The 17613-nt window shown below is 37.8% G+C and overlaps 1 protein-coding gene and 1 pseudogene across 8 annotated transcripts in view; one reads left to right on the top strand and one right to left on the bottom strand.

Moving 5' to 3' along the window:
* The window catches only part of RABGAP1L (RAB GTPase activating protein 1 like), an 830901-nt gene that overhangs the window by 583873 nt on the left and 229415 nt on the right, over positions 1–17613 (top strand). For 6 of the 8 annotated variants that reach the window (XM_055111246.3, XM_008978332.4, XM_008978333.4 and 3 more), the window contains one exon: positions 10327–10368. In XM_055111246.3, coding sequence (XP_054967221.1) covers positions 10327–10368 — 42 coding nt within the window. Of the gene's footprint in view, positions 1–7369; positions 7484–10326; positions 10369–17613 lie in introns of all 8 variants that reach the window. The other 2 variants (XM_063603797.1, XM_063603803.1) reach the window with 1 other exon arrangement.
* Positions 14355–15246, bottom strand: LOC112441144 (barrier-to-autointegration factor-like; annotated as a pseudogene).

Raw genomic sequence — 17613 nt, 5'->3', positions numbered from 1 at the left:
AGGGGGAGGAGGAGGAAAGAAGAAGAGGAAGAGGGGGAGGGGGAGGAGGAAGAAAGAAGAAGAAGAGGAAGAGGAGAGGGAGGGGGAGGAGGAGGAAAGAAGAAGAGGAGGAGGGGGAGGGGGAGGAGGAAGAAAGAAGAAGAAGAGGAAGAGGAGAGGGAGGGGGAGGAGGAGGAAAGAAGAAGAAGAGGAGGAGGGGGAGGGGGAGGAGGAGGAAAGAAGAAGAAGAAAGAAAAGGGGGCCAGATGCGGTGGCTCAGCTTGTAATCCCATCACTTTAGGAGGCCAAGGCAGGTGGATCACTTGAGGTCAGGAGTTCGAGACCAGCCTAACTAATGTGGTGAAACCCATCTCTACTAAAAATACAAAAATTAGTTGAGTGTAGTGGCACACACCTGTAATCCCAGCTACTTGGAAGGCTGAGGCAGGAGATTTGCTTAAGCCCAGGAGGCGGAGGTTGCAGTGAGCTGAGATCGCGCCACTGCACAGCAGCCTAAGCGACAGAGCAAGACTTCATTTCAAAGAAAAAGGAAGAAAGAAAAGGGGTATGAGCACAAGAACTCTAACAAAAGATTTCTGGATGGTTTGGGTTAATGGAAAACTGGCAGAAGCCTGGAGGAAGGAGAAGGTCAAGATCAGCTAATAGTAGCTGATAAGAAGTCCTTTATCATTATGAAGAGTATCAAAAGCACCCCTGCAGCCTGGGATGGTTGACTGATAACTATAACTGTAAAACAATATAATCCGATGTGTATCATGACTTAAGAGAATTTGAGAAGAACAGAAAGGTGAATGCCAGTATTCAATGGCCAATGGAACATGTGTTTAGGGACTTTATAGCAATACTTCAGTGTTCTAATGTTCAGGTCATACCTCCCTATCATTCCCTAGGTGGTGTGTTATCTGTTTATATTTTTATCTGCTATCCTAATCTGGGAGTCCTCTGAGTGTAGGGATGACTTATCCATCTTTGTAAATGTCCTCAAAATGCTTGACATATGATGAATATGTTACCACAACACCAGGGGTTCAGTCTAGGTCCTGCTGCTCACAGCACAGAAAGCCAATGACTAAGATGATGATTATTGCCAAGGAAGAAGGCTTTAATTGGGGGCTGCAGCAGACGAGATGAGATGGGAGCTCAGTCTCAAATCCATCTCCCTGACAAACTGAAACTAGGGACTTATATAGCAGGGAAGAGATATAGCAATATGTAAGAAACAGGAACTAGAGAGGGGTAAGGAAGCAATTATGGTGAATGAGGGGCCTTCATCTCATTATCTGGATATGGTGATCTGGTGAGTTCCAGTTCTTCCATACTTTTTTTTGAGAGACCTGAAGGTCCTTTGTTGAGTAAGGAATCCGATAAAACAAATGTTAAGGTTCAAGCTTCAAGACCAAAAACGTCAATTTCTATGTTTATCCAAAAAACTATCTATTGGACTATTGGGTCAGTTTGAAACACATGTTAAAACCTCTAATTTGATTTCATTATCTCATTTTGCCTGCCTTGTTTCTGAAAGTTTTATCTAATTCAGATGTCACAAACCTCTAAAAATTTCTTTCCTTGTTCAACAAACCCCCTATGACACAAGTTTACCTGCATAACAAACCTGAACATATACCTTTGAACCTAAAATAAAAGTTTAAAATAAATGAATAAATAAATAAATAATAGCAAAACTATGTTTTTTTTAAAAAAAATTCTTCTCAGAGTCACCTATGATAAAGACTTCTAGATTTTGTAGATATTTTACTACTTAATCTGTACAAACAAGTGTAAACCAAGAAAATATTTTAAAATTACTCATGACTAAACAGATGCATTCATGTTAAACTTATCTCTCATCCCTACCCATTCTTGAACTCTTTCTCATTCACTAGTCATTTATGAAAAAACTGTATAACAAATAACTATAATAAAATGGAAAATATATAATTAAGCTAGAGGAAAGGAAGGGTGGGAGTCATCCTTTTTTTTTTTGGTATATGTTAGTAAATTAATAGTAAAAATAAGGGAGGACTTAGCCATAAGGGTTTTAAAACAGCATGTCTCAATTTGTATACAAGGCTACTATGTTGGTCTGTGAAATACGTAAAAAAAAAAAAAAAAAAAAAAAGCGATTGATTTTCAGTGCTGCAATCCTGACCTCTAGTGGACATTCAGAACAAAAACCCAAACATCACATCCTTTTATTTAGTTACTCCATCAAGCACCATTAGCCAACCTAAAATATTAAACTTTCAAAGAGATTAAAACATGAGAAGCAGAATAAAGTAAAAGAATTTTTGGCTAATATTCTAAATATTCTTGCTGTAGAACCTATATTTAAGAGCAGCTAGTATTAACTTATTTCTTTTTGCGTGTTAATTATCTGTCACTTTCACTACTTTCTTTGAAACAATGCATTGCTTTATAGATCATAGCAGCAAGAAATTTATCAGAGAAGCCAAAGGGATTTTCTTTTGATTACCTGTAATATATAACAAGCTATACGAAAACTGAGTGGCTTTAAAAGGACAATGATTTTTATAGTGAGACATATAGTGATGTTATGTAACCTCCTGATAGAATGCACTGAGAAGGGCACAGCATCACTTCTGTGGTATTTGTGCCCAAAATACATATTCTGAATTTAATCATAAGGAACCAGTAGACATATCGAGTTGAGGGACATTTTATAAAATAACTGGCCAATACTCTTCCAAAGCATCAAGGTCATGAAAAATAAACACTGAAAACGGTCCCATATGAAAGGAGACTAAGGAGACATGACAACCAAATTCAATATATAATCCAGAATTGCATCCTGGACCAGAAAAAGGGCATTAGTGGAGCATTTGATAAAAATAATAGTTTCTTGGTTTTGATCATTATACTATGGTTATGTAAGATGTTAATGTTTAGGTAAAACTGAGTGAAGGATATGTAGGACTTCTTGGTACTGTTTTTGCAAAGTTTTTCTAAATCCGAAATTATTTCCAAGTGAAAAAAAGTAATTAAAAGCAATCATTTATTTTCTTACAATCTCATGAGTCAGAAATTTTGGAATTCAACTGTGTGGTTCATCTCTGATCCACTTGGCATCAGCTGGACTACCTGATTCACTTCCAGATGACTTCTTTACTCACATATCTACCACTTTGGTGATTCTTGGTCTTTCTTCTTTACTGATGAAATCTGGTTCTCCAGGCCTTCTTTTGATTGCTTGGTTCCTTAGAGAGCATGGGGGTATAAGTATAATTGCACTTCTTATATGGTAGCTGGCTTCGAAGAGTGAGTGCTCCAAGGGACTGAACATGAAAGCTGTCAATATCTGAAGGCCTGGGCACATAAACTAGCATGGCATCACTTCCACCATATTCTACTGGTAAAAGCAGTACCATAGTCTGCCCAGGTTGAAATGAGAGAACAGAGACCTTAACTCTCAATGGGAGAAGCATCAAATAATTGTGACTCTTTAATCCATCACAGATATCTAACAAAAGTCTCACTGAGTTGGCACTCAAGATGGAATTAGTGGAGAAAAGCATGGATTTGCTTTAGTCTGATAGACCTGAGTTATAGCCTGGCTTTACCATTTACTAACAGTGTTCTGTCTCTGAGCTTCAGTTTAGCCATCTCTAAAATGGTGGCAATAATACATATGCCATAGAGCTGTTGAGAGGATTAAGTGAAAAATATAAAATACTGGATATAATGGGCAATAAATACATGAACCTAATAATAATAATTGCTAGTGTTTATCGAATATTTACCAAATACTCAGTTCACTTGATGTATGCTATCTCATTTAGTCATTATCTCTTCCTAGGGTGGTATGTTTTCTTTTGTATGGGTCAGAAAGGACAGAACCCCATTTCCTCTAGCTTTGTCTGTGAACCTGCTCCATTTACTTTGGCCATTTTTGGTTTGATAATTTGGTAATTTGGTTTATTGACTTGTTGTTAGGATTTCCATTATTTCCCTTTTATTTTGATTCCTAAGAACCCAGGTGCTGATGCACACTTGGTACTTTTTGACACTACCTTTTCAGCATTTGTTCTCAGTGCTGTCAGCTTAAGTTTTTGACAGCTTCTCACACAATCTGTCAGCTCTCTCTGAACCCACGATTGCCTGCTTATCAGAGCCAGAATGTTCAGTGTCTTTGTTTCAGTGAGTGCTCTACTGTCAGCTGTTATTTTATGCAAGATTGTGGGTGCTTAATCCTTGGCCTACCCAAGAACACCATGATCTGCACTTTGGAGCAATTATTCAATTTGGGGCAATTACTTGTAGGTGTTCTTTAAAGCAAAGATGATGCCAGAATGTAATTGAATTTTGAAATAGCAGTTTCCAAATCAGTTAAAAAGCTACTTCCTCATGCATGCAAGGCTGATCTCAATCTGTTGTCATTAGAGGAAGGTGGTGACCCTTTCTTCCCACAGCAAGTTGGGTTTTTGTTGCCTCATATACTGCAAGCAGTCAGCTACTTTTTATGAGTGTTTTCAATATGGAAACAAATAATAGAATTTAGTTCTGGTAGAAGTCACTTATTTGTTATCTTTTTACTCTCTGCTCTCAAAATTTACTTGCCTTGAAATGGAAAGAATTGCTTTAATCCTTTAGGAAGTAGAGGACACATTAAATAATATCCAAATAAGAGATTTATTCATTCATTCACATATTCATTGAATCATCTTCTCTAACTTAATTGTTTAGAGTATCACTTTTGGAATTAGGTTAAAATCCTAGATCTGCACTTATTAGCTGTTGGACTTAGGAAAGTTACTTTGATTTCTCTAAATCTTGATTTCCTTGTGTATAAAATGGAATTTTAGGTGGTTGTGGGATGAAATAGGGACATGCCTTTAATGTAGTTAATTCATATCTTGGCACATATAAAATACTCAGTAGATGTTGGTTATTATTTTGCATTTGGAGTTAGACCTTGTACTATAAATGATAAGTGGCCATAATATGTTTACTTATTTTTTACTCTTAATTCTCCAAACCTTTGACTCCTACTACGTACATGTTTTCCCCTTAAGAACAAACAAATTGCTGGGGATTACATATTCCTAAAAATGGGAGGCATCTTGAAAATGTATGAGATATTTTGCTTTTAAAAATACATTTCAAGGCTGAGTGTGTTGTCTCATGCCTGTAATCCCAGCATGTTGTGAGGCCAAGGCAGAAGGATCACTTGAGCCCAGGAATTGGAGACCAGCTTGGGCAACATAGGGATACCTCATCTCTACGAAAAAATTAAAAATTAGCCAGATATGGTGGCACACACATGTAGTCCCAGCTACTTGGAAGCTGAGTTGAGAGGATTGCTTGAGCTTGGGAGGTTGAGGCTGCAGTGAGTGGTGAACACACCACTGCACTCCAGCTTGTGTGACAGAGTGAAACTCTATCTCTAAAAAAAAAAAAAAAAAAAAAAAAAAACCTGATAGAATAACAAGTTCTTTTCTGAATTCCATCAACTCAAATGTCTTAAAGTGTATTTGTTTGCATCGTCTAGCCACTCTGTTCTACTTTAGTTCAAGGCTTATGAAGTCTTTATTTTTATGGGTAATGTCTAGAGCTTCATATAAGCAGATATAGTAATACCTTATTTTTCTGAACTTGTTTAAAGAATTTACATACATAAATTTTTCTGGTAACTGAAAGTTTCCTCTTTAGCTTCCCAAACTTCAAAACATCATTATCTACTTTTTATTTAAAACACACACTCACCTCCCTTCTTAAGCACAGTATTATAACATGATATAAGCATTCATCAATCCTGCTGGATTATCATTATTAATAATGACAATTAACAGTAGTTAATAATTAACTATTGAAGATTATTGGCTCCCCCAAGTGGACCCAGAGAGCTATGCATTTTGTCTTTTTTTTTTTTTAATATATGTCTTCTATTTCTGTGAGATCTAATATTTTAATTCTGACAACTGTCTCTATAAGCTATCTATCCCTGACCCCATCTGGCACATACTTTATCTTGTAGTTTGCTACTTGTAATATCTATAAGCTTCAAAATCATATCACCAAACTAACTGGAAGTATGTATAGAATAAAAAGTTGAGCAAAGTTTCCTCTTGGTGTTTGTGAGAGCTATTTTGGCTATTTAGAGATCTTTATTTACTTAATTTTTACTTGTAAGTTCTTTGTGTCTTGCACAGCTTGGTTGTCTAATTGTTTGATTTTGAGATAATTGAAGAAAGGGGTTCTTACTGTAATTTGATGATAATTCTGTAAATTGGTCTAGTTGGGTCCACAGGGAAATAATCAACCCCCGAAAATTTGGGAAAGCTAGTGTAGTTTAATCATTCAGTCTTCAAATAAGCATTTACTATGCACATTATACCAGCACTGTGTGAGAATATCTCACACAGGAGGCTTGAGGGGGTGATTCTAGCCTGTTACTAAACACATATGTAAACCAAAAAACATCTGAGATGGGTTTCAATCAATTTAGAGGTTTATTTTGCCAAGTTACAGACCATGATCCATGACACAGCCTCAGGAGGTCCTGAGAACATGTGCCCAAGGTGATTGGGTTTCAGATTGGTTTTATATGTTTTAGGGAAACATAAGACATTAATCCATGGCCGAGCACAGTGGCTCATGCCCTTAATCTTAGCACTTTGGGAGGCTGAGGCAGGAGGGTTGCTTGAGGCCAGGAGTTCAAGAATAGCTTGGGCAATATAGTGAAACCCTCTCTACCAAAAAAAAAGAAAAAAAAATTATCTGGGCGTGGTGGCATATGCCTGTAGTTCCAGCTACTTGGGAGGCTGATGTGGAAAGATTGCTTGAGTTCAAAAGGTCAAGGCTGCAGTGAGCTCTGATGGTGCCACTGCACTCCAGTCTGGGTGACAGAATGAGACTCTGTTCTTAAAAAAAAAAAAAAAGACATCAGTCCGGGTGCGGTGGCTCACACATGTAATCCCGGCACTTTGGGAGGCCAAGACGGGCAGATCACTTGAGGTCAAAAGTTTGAGACTAGCCTGGCCAAAATGGTGAAACCCCGCCTCTACTAAAAATACAAAAGTTAGCCAGGTGTGGTGGCAGAGCCTGTAGCCCCAGCTACATGGGAGGCTGAGGCACAAGAATCGCCTGAACCCAGGAAGTGGAGGTTGCAGTGAGCCAAGATTGCACCACTGCACTCTAGCCTGGGCGACAGAGCAAGACTCTGTCTCAAAAAAAAAAAAAAAAAAGAAAAGACATCAGTCAATACATGTGATGTGAAGCATACATTCATTCAGTGCAGTAATAACTCAGAGATGGGGCTTCCAGGTCATAGGTGGATTCAAAAATGTTATCTTTTTTTTTTCTTTTCTTTTCTTTTCTTTCTTTCTTTTTGTTTGTTTGTTTTTTGAGACAGGGTCTCGCCGTGTCATCTAGGCTGGAGTGCAATGGTGTGATCTTGGCTTACTGCAGCTCAACCTCCTCAGTTCAAGCACTCCTGCCTCAGCCTCCCATGAAGCTGGGACCACAGGTGTGTACCACCACACCTGGCTAATTTTTTTTTTACTTTCTTGTAGAGATGGGGTCTCACTTTGTTGCCCAAGTTGGCAAAGATTTCCTGATTGGCAATTGGTTGAAAGAGTTGTTATTATCTAAAAACCTGGAATCAACAGAAAGGAGTGTCTGGGTTAAGATAAGGGGTTGTAAAGACTAGAGTTCTTATTATGTATATGAAGTCTTATGGGTAACCACTCCCAGAGGCAATAAATGGCAAATGTTTCCTTTAGACATCCTAAAAAGGTTCTAGACTCTCAGCCAATCTCTTCAGGATCAGAAAATGACCTGGAAAGAGAAGGGAATCCTCTATAGAAAGTAAATTTTCCCCACAAGAGACAACTTTGTAGGACCATTTCAAAATATGTTCAAGGAATCTTTATTTTATTTTATTTTTTTTTGAGATGGAGTCTCGCTCTGTCACCCAGGCTGGAGCGCGATCTCGGCTCATTGCAAGCTCCACCTCCTGGGTTCACACCATTCTCCTGCTTCAGCCTCCCAAGTAGCTGGGACTACAGGCGCCTGCCACCACGCCCGGCTAATTTTTTGTATTTTTAGTAGAGACTGGGTTTCACCATGTTAGCCAGGATGGTCTCGATCTCCTGACCTCGTGATCCGCCTGCCTCGGTCTCCCAAAGTGCTTTTGGGATAAAATAGTTTGGTTTCTTTCAGGGCCCTGCTATCTGCTATGTGACGCTATACTTAGAATCACGTTGGAATTTGGTATCTTATTGCTACAGGGTGTTTGCTGTCTGTCTTAGGATCTCTCTTTTAATGTTAATGCTGGTCAGTTGTGTGCCTGAACTCCAAAGGGAGGAGAGTATAATGAGGCATGCCTGATTGCCCCTTCCTGTCGTGATCTGAACTATTTTTTCAGGTTTAGCTGGGTCCCTTTGGTCCTCCATTTAGTCAGTTGGAGGGCTTAGAATTGTCTTTTTGGTTTTCACATGTATAATATTGGGCTAGTCACATTCATACTCTAAGAAATGAGAATCATTGTATAGGTTGTTATAACAATCAATGAAATTTCACAATTCCTGTGAATATAAGGAATTTGGGGGGAATGTTTGACAGGGAGGTTAAGAATACAGCCAAGGTAGCTGAACATGGAGTGGAGTTTCCAAAGGCTACCATGAAAGGATTTGGAAAGGAAAGGAGGAGTAGCAAACTGGCTTAGGATAAAGGACCAGAGCATTATGAAGATGAGAAAACTAGACATGAGAGGGATTTGCATTTTGAGCAGTGACTGGAAAAACAAGAACCAGAGAAATAGTGGATCAGGTTCTGATGGCAAGCTGATAAACACTCAGGTTGTGAGAATTCACTGTTGCCTAGTGGTTGTGATGTGGTGGTGGACAGAGTTGGAGAACAGGGCAGTAGGTCTTTTTTATATTGGCCTTTAAGTTTTGGCAGGTGGGCAGCAGCTAGTGGGTGAGAAGTCAAATTTTGATTCAGAAAGCAAATTTTGCTTAATTGTAACCCACATTTTAAAATCTGTAATAGTCTTTTTTTTCTAATTGGTAAATTGTGGTCAAAACCAGTCCAGGATAATTGCTTAGTATGGTAATGAACTGTGTTCATTTGTTTTTATCTCCTGGCCTGATTATACTTATTTCCTATTGCTTTTGGTTTCTTAAATAATCAGCTGAGTAAACCCCAAACCAAAAATATTTGGTTTATATTTTAACCAACTGAATATTTGTGTTTATCATTCATTCCTTCCATCATTATGTTATATTTCTGGTACCTGAATGTGAAAGTTTATGTTAGCAAATCATAACAGGAATACACTCTAAATATCTGGGCCTAATCCTTGCTTCTGGAGTTATTTCAGAGACAGAAGAAGCATGGTTTATTATAAGTTTTTTGGATAGCACATTTGGTACAGCTCCATATCCAAAAGCCAGCCAGAATGTATCAGTGACCAAGATGAAAGAGGGCACATCAAATAGACCCTGGACTTATGGGACTTATGCCAACTCATATTTGAAATATCTTTTTTCTTATGTATGATGACTTGCATGGCAAGGAAACAGCACATTTTGTAGCAAACATTTCTGATTGTTACCTTTATCATATAAGATTCTCTATCTTTTGAATTTAATAACTCAGTGTCTCTTCAGAGCAATTGGGCAGAACCCAGAGTTCAAAATTCAGTTCTAGAATAGCTTCTTAAGGAACAATTTAATTTGTTTATTTCTAAAGAAATATTGCTATGGTTTTCAGAAAAGGAAAGGAAGTCTGGCAGATAGCCCCTAATGACCACCTCTAGTTATACAAATAATACTTGAAAGCAATTGCTAAAACAAATAAGAAAACAATAAGAACTGTAGTGGAAATGCACTGTGATACTTAAAAGCCTCCAGTACACAATCTGTCCCACTTATCAGCAACACTGCCTTGTTTTTTTTTATTTTATTCTGTCTGCCACTTGCAGTTTAACTGTAACACCGAGATGTCCAGATTAGGGTTAGGAATTTCAATTAATAATTTTAGACTTCTGCATCATTATGCCAGCTTGAGCAAGGAACTTGACTTTCACAAGACTTAGGCACATGCAAATAATCCAGAAATTGACTGAAGGGAAATAACTTTTTGTAAAAACAATTTTATGTGAACATTGATTAAATAGCACCTAAAATGTATAACAAGCCACTCAGGGAAAGAAAATACCTTTAAAAAAAAACTCATGGTTTCATTATTGTTTGTGAAGATGAAAGCAATTAGGAATTTTATGAAATATATGTGGAAGTCTTGGGGAAATAATAAAATAGTGATATATGTGGCAGTACTAATCTTCACTTTCTTTTTCTATTTCAGGGTTTGAACATAATCTTTCATGTAGCTTTGGCTCTCCTAAAGGTAAGTCTTTTTTTTAATCTTAAGTTACCACATTCTCTTACCTCTTTGCCCTTGGAACTGGAATAATTCAATTTACAGTCTTTGACTCATTTCAGTTTCTCAGACACACAAACATAGATGACTTCTCTGAGAAACTCTGATCCTCTTCCCTCCTCTCATCTTTTTCTGTTGTTGTTTATTTGGAGTCTTTTTTTTCTTATAATCCATTTATTTAATGGTACTATCATAGAGCTCTTTCCAGTAACATAAAATATCTTTTTATCATACGAATTGGATGATATAAGAGAAAAGGTTGAAAATTGTTTTCTGTCAAAATGATGCCTGCTTTTTTCTTAAAACACTTTTTACTATAACATCTCTGGAGGTACCTAAACATATAATTGAGTTATTAAAAAGTTTTTATAATATACTGACTAAAAAAGAAACTGCTACATTTCAATTTGCAGTTCTTTCCATGATAGTTAGAAATTTATAAAACACTTTAGAATTCTATTGTAATTACCTTGTTGGATTTTATGTCAACATATCATACAGCTTTAATAATGTGGTAACTGCAAGGCATTTGCTGCAGAGTTGATGAAGATAACCCAGCTGGTTTTTGTCCTTCAGTCAGAGAAGACATTCTGATATTAAAGGCAATAATTGCCTCAAAGGCACAGGCTTACCCTTTCCTCAGTATAACATGGTGGTTAAAATGGCAGACCTGGACTCAGACAGATTTGCTTCTAATTTCAGCCCTACCATATGACCTTAGGCAAATTATTCTAAGTGCTCAAAGTCTGGGTTTTGAGATAATAATAGGAATTAATTTATGGGATTGTTAAAAGAATTGAGATGATCAAAGAAGTCCTTAGTATAGTATCTAGAACATTTTACTGCCTAGTAAAGTTAGCTGTCATTATTATTGTTCTTTACAAGGTGACTCAGAATGTGTTCTTAGATCCCTTATCATTCTTCTGAATCTCTCAAAAGATAATGATGTGGTATCATAGGAGGACCTCTTGATACATTAGGAGAGCCTTAACCATACCTAACCATTAACATAACCTTGATTCTAAACAAAGGCATGAAATAGTACAGGCCCTCTGCAACTCAGTAAGTGGATTTCTATTCCTCATCTCTTATTCCTTTACACATTTTCTCTTTGTGAAGTTCATAAGATACACTTTTTAAAATTAAATCATTTGTGTTTATATATTTTTTATGCTAAAGCTATTTAGAAAATAGAAAAATATTTTAAATAAAATAACACAAACATATTTGCTGTGTCCCTTAATGAAGTCATGGGTTTTGACCTCTAATTTTTTTCTTTCATTAAAACAAATCCAAGCTGAAACTTTCCAACATGTCTTCTCAACAGGGCTGGAATAAGACTTTTAGAATGCCTAAGCATTGAAAATATATGTAATACAGACTAAAAAAATATTAAAACATTAAGTATAAGGAGGTCCAAGAAAGTTCTGATTTCTCATATTATATCTAATGTTTTAAACTCTCAGATATTATGTCTTTCCTAAAATGCCTTTCCTCATTTTTTTGGTGACTTATCTTTACTAGTGCTTTCACTGAATGCTTAATCTGTCTTTTGAGTAACCCAGGACTACCTCTCTGGATATCAGACCTATACCCTGTGTCAACTTAATACTATATACATTAGTAAATTATCTTCTTGATTGACATGTTGACTTGTTCATATTATTTTCATTTATTTTGTCCATGTTAACACAGACAAGGCCTCTACAGAGGACATACTCTGGCCACTGGGCAGGAAGGCTTTGTCTGTCTTCTTTAGCAATACATGGGCACTCTTCTAGCATCATCTTAGAGAATTTTACTAGTTAGAGAAGATAAAAAGAGCCTTCTCACCACTAGTGCCCTATATTTATGTAACTTCCTTATATGAATCCTGAAGCTGACCCCCCCAATAGACAGAGTATATATGGGACTAAACTGAAGTGTACTTTAATGATCTATTGCCACCACTTGGAAAAAAAGAATACACAAACATATATGACAGTCACTGACTTTCAGCTTCTAGTGTAGTATACCAGATAAAATAATATGTATTTGTTTATATCAAAATTAAAAACTTTGGAGAAGTTCAAATTGCTGGTTTTTTTTTTTCTTTTCTTTTCTTTTGTTTTTTGCTTTTTGAGACAGGGTCTTATTCTGCTCACTCTGTTGCCTAGGCTGGAGTATAGTGGCGTGGTGATAGCTTACTGCAGCCTCAAATTCCTGGGCTCAAGTGATCCTCCCTCCTCAGCCTCTTGAGGAGCTAGAATTACAGGTAGATGCCACCATGCCCAGCTAATTTTAAAAATTTTGTAGAGACCGGGGTCTCTCTATGTTGCTCAGGCTGGTCTCAAACTCCTGGACTCAAGCAGTCCTCCTGCCTTGGCCTCCCAAAGCACTGGGATTATAGGTGTGAGCCAATGAGCCTGGCCTTCAAAGTGCTTATGAATTGAGCCTAAGGAATTTTCAGTATAGCTACAGAGAGACTTCAGATTTCTCTGTATTATAAGCATTTCTTGTGATGAGGGGACAGAACTAACATTTCTTGAACATTTATACTCTGTGTTAAGTACTAACAGATTATCTCATTAACATACATTAAATGTCTAGGATTTATTTGTAGAATAGTAATGGTATTAGCCAGAGAAAACATCTAATTCTTCCCCCAGCCCCTAGTTGATAATTGAGAGATCAAAGCTCAAGATCACCTTAAGACTTTTGTCTCAGTAGTGGGAAAGTTGGATTTATAATTTTTTTGAATGGGATAGATATAGGATGAATTCTCTGTTGCTCAGTTAGGTTTTAAAGACACCTACTTTCTGAACGGGACCAACTTCTTTTTGGTTAGTAATAGCCTATCAGGTAGCTAAAAAGCTATGGACCTAAAAGAATGATTCACAATACTAGGCAGCATCATGAAATCATTTTGTGTCCAGTAGGTAGGTCAGATATATTCCTCCAAATGTAATTTAGTTACTTATATGAAACATTAGGTAGTCATAGAATACATTCAATAGATTTAATAGACTGGAGATGATCAGTCAGAATTGTTCTTAGCACTTCATGTTGGGCACAGAAATTTTTCAGTCAGAATAGGTTTTTTGTTTGCTGTCCATGGTTAAAAGCAAATGACAGAGTGTTTTTCTCTGGCCTTCCCAAAGTATTATATGCTTATTTCGTGTCCTACATGTGTATGCAGACACTACAGAGATAAAGAAAGCCCAATCATAATCCTGTTCCCAGGGATAACCATAATAAAAACTTGGTATAAAACCTTTATCCCATGCTTTGGTCTATGATTATATAAGTATGCATTACCTACCTATACACATATGTATATATGTATGTATGTATATTTTTAATCTGAGTTTGAGATAAGATGGGAAAGTGGGAGAAAATCCAGAAGAACAGTGTGAAAGGATGCACATAAATTTATTTTCTTTCAAAAAATGCTGTTGAACAATACTCTTTTTCATTCAGTATGTCGTGAATATCTTTCCATGTCACTAAACACATGTAATGGTTAAAAGCATGTGGACATTGGAGTCAGACTACTTAAGCTCAGATTCATTCAAAACAATTTATCCAATGGTCTTAGGTAAATTACAATTTCTCCATTTTTTAAATGGGGGAATATTAGTAATACCAGTCTCATAAGATTGTTGTCAGAGTTTAATGAGTTAATATATGATTGATGCCTAGAACTCAGTACTACAGTGTACTGAGGTGCTATTGTTAGAGACAGAATTTCTCTTTTGACTGGTTTTTATCCTACTGTATGTGCCATAATTTATTTTGAGGCAGAGTCTGGTTCTGTTGCCCAGGCTGCAGAGCGGTGGCACAATCTTGGCTCACTGCAACCTCCGCCTCCTGGGGTGCAAGTGATTCTCCTGCCTCAGCCTCCTGAGTGGCTGGGATTACAAGTGCAAGCCACCAAGCCCTGCTAAATTTTGTATTTTTAGTAGAGACGGGGTTTCACCATGTTGGCCAGGCTGGTCTCGAACTCCTAACCTCAGGTGATCCACCTGCCTCAGCCTCCCAAAGTGTTGGGATTACAGGCATGAGCCACCGCACCCTGCCCTGTACCATATATATATATATATTTTTTTTTTTTGAAAGCCACTGACTTTATTGATCTAAAAAACTTTACAAGGACAGTGACTTTTCTGCCAAAAAAGGAGCCAAATGGTATCAAACGGACTGAAATTGAGGGTGGGGGTGAGGGATGGGGCCAGGAATCCATTCAGGAAAGCTGGTGACTGTCCCCAGGGAAGTAGCAGGAGAAAAAGGAAGGCGGAGGCATGCAAGAGTGAGAATCCAAAAAAGTTAAAATGGTTAGGAGAGAAAACTCCCAAAAGACCCTGGAGTACATTGGAGGTGAGTAGGACAATAGCAGTCTTTTCCTTTGTTGAGTACAGGGGAGGAGTCCCTACTCGGTTGCAAACTCCGGATGAGGGCTGGGGATTGAGGGCTTCCCAGAAAGCATCACAAGAAGGTGTCACACCACTCTTGAAGGCATCCAAAGCAGTCCTGGGACTGCTTGGCGTTGGCACCACCAGTGTCCCTCAGCCATTCTCAGAAGAGGTCTTCATCTTTCTTTAGCACCAGAAACTGGCCAAGGACAACATAGGCCTTGTCAAAGCACCCTTCCTCCAGCTTCTTGTCCATAACTTCACCAATCCCGGCCAGGCTCCCTACTGGCTTTTCCCCCACGGACTCTGCCACAAAGTCTCGGTGCTTTTGCGAGGTTGTAATCATGTTCAGGTTTAATCGTCAGCTTCAGTTCCCATAATGTTTCCTCCTGCCGCCTGGCTGCTCCTGCCAATACCTCAAGCCACTAGAACTTTCCCCTGTACCACAATTTATTTAACCAATTTTATATTTAGTTTTTATGGACATTTGTTTCCAGAATTTCCTGTTAAATAAAACCGTAACAAATATCCTTAAACTTGCATCTTTGCATACTTATCTGATATCTCTGGGGTAAATTTCTAGAGATGGAATTGCTAGGTCAAACTGTAACCAAATTTTAATTTTGGATACATATTACAAAATTCTTCTCTGCTAGCAATGTGAGAGTACATTTTCCCATACTCTTCAAAAATTTCTAAACATTAAGCACTTTTATGGAAATCGAAAGCAAGTTATAAATATAAATATAATATATAAATATATTAAATATATAAATTTATATATTTATACATAAATATAATAAATATAAATGTAAAACAAAGCAATTTAAAAGTAATGATTTAGTAATTTTTTATTACTAAATCATCTAAATAAAGCTCTTCAGCCAGCTTTGAAGACTCCAGTATTTTCTTTTTTGGGGAGAATATCCAGTTTCTTTAGGGAAGCAGTGGATCATGGCTAAATTCTAGAAGACTGGACCTTCTCTTAGTTTGGAGGGGCTTATATAAAAGTTCTGACACTTTAGGGGGCCAAGGTGGGTGAATTACCTGAGGTCAAGGGTTCGAGACCAGCCTGGCCAACATGACGAAACCCCGTCTCTACTAAAAATACAAAAAACGCCAGGCGTGGTGGTGGGCACCTGTAATCCCAGCTACTTGGGAGGCTGAGGCACAAGAATCGCTTGAACCCAGGAGGCAGAGGTTGCAGTGAGCCAAGATTGCACCATTGTACTCCAGCCTGAGTGACAGAGCGAGACTCCATCTCAAAAAAAAAAAAAAAAAAAGTTCTGAAGTGTATCTTTGATGTTTTTGGCTTTTCAGCCCTTTCCAGTATGGTTTTTCCTTACCATTCCATTGAAGCTTTTTTAATATCTTACTTGATCCTTCAACAGTTGTCAAAACAGCATAATGACATACACAACGCTTCCTTTTTTTTCCCCTTCTTTTTTTATGTTTTGGAAACATCTTCTCTTGGTTTCTGTCCTTTCTTTTATCTCCCCCTCTGCTACTTCTGTCTTTTTTTTTCCTCACTCCTTTTTCCCCCTAGCCATTAGCTTGGAGTTCTACAGATCTCCAGCCTCTAGGAAGTCGCTTATTGCTTCTCCCTTGTTGATCTTATTCATTCCCCTGGTTTCATCTATAAATGTTTACTCTCATTTATTTTTATTTTTTTTAATCCCTCACCGCCCTCCCACCCTTTCCCCTTCTGAGTCTCCAATGTCCATTTTCTACTTTGTATGCTTTTGCATACCCATAGCTTAGCTCTCACTTAGTGAGAACATTCGGTATTTGGTTTTCCATTCCTGAGTTACTTCACTTAGGATAATGGCCTCCTCTTTCAAGTTGCTACAAAAGACATTATTTCATTCTTTTTTATGGCTGAGTAGTATTCCATGGTGTATATATTAATATATCACATTTTCTCATCTACTCCTCAGGTGATGGGCACTTAGGTTGATGTTTACTCTCATTTATATTTAATCCAAACCCACATATTTGGCTGTGGACTGAACATGTCGGCTTGGATGTTTCACAGGCACATCAAAAGTCAAAACTGAAATAATGTGCCCTCCCAAATGTACTTTTCATCTAGTAACCTCCACTTCAGTAAGGACTCTACCCAGCTGCTCAAACCAGAAACCTAGAAGTTATCCTTAACTCTCTTCTTAATATCCCATATCAGTTCAGTCACCAAGTCCTGTGGATTCTACTTCTTGAAAATTTTTAGAATCTTCCCACTTTTCTCCTATTCTTACTTAGGTAGCTTTTAGGCCACCAAATTTTCCAGGAAGATGATGCCCTCCTGGATTATTGCAGGACCTCCTGTAGTAATAAATATTGGATACCTATGAAGTGCCAGGTACTGTTCTAGACATTGGAGATAAAGTAGTAACCAGGAAAGACCCTGCTTTCATGGAACTTGCATTCCAATGAGAGAAAGATAGTAATTAAACAAATAAATGAATATATATGTTAGTTCATTCTTGCATTGCTATAAAGAAACATTCGAGGCTGGGTAATTTATTTAAAAAAAAAAAAAAAAGAAGAAGTTTCAGCCAGGTACATTGGCTCATGCCTGTAATCCCAGCACTTTGGGAGGCCAAGGTGGGCGGATCACTGGAGGTCAGGAGTCAGAGACCAGCCTGGCCAACATAGTGAAACCCTGTCTCTATTAAAAATATAAAAATTAGCCAGGCATGGTGGCGTGTGCCTGTAGTCCCAGCTACTCGGGAGGCTGAGGCAGGAGAATCTCTTGAACCTGGGAGGCAGAGGTTGCAGTGAGCCGAAATTGCACCACTGCACTCCAGCCTGGGCAACAGAG

The sequence above is a fragment of the Pan paniscus genome, chromosome 1, assembly GCF_029289425.2.
Source record: "Pan paniscus chromosome 1, NHGRI_mPanPan1-v2.0_pri, whole genome shotgun sequence".
In the NCBI taxonomy this organism is placed as follows: domain Eukaryota; kingdom Metazoa; phylum Chordata; class Mammalia; order Primates; family Hominidae; genus Pan; species Pan paniscus.
This window is presented reverse-complemented; position numbering and strand designations above follow the sequence as displayed.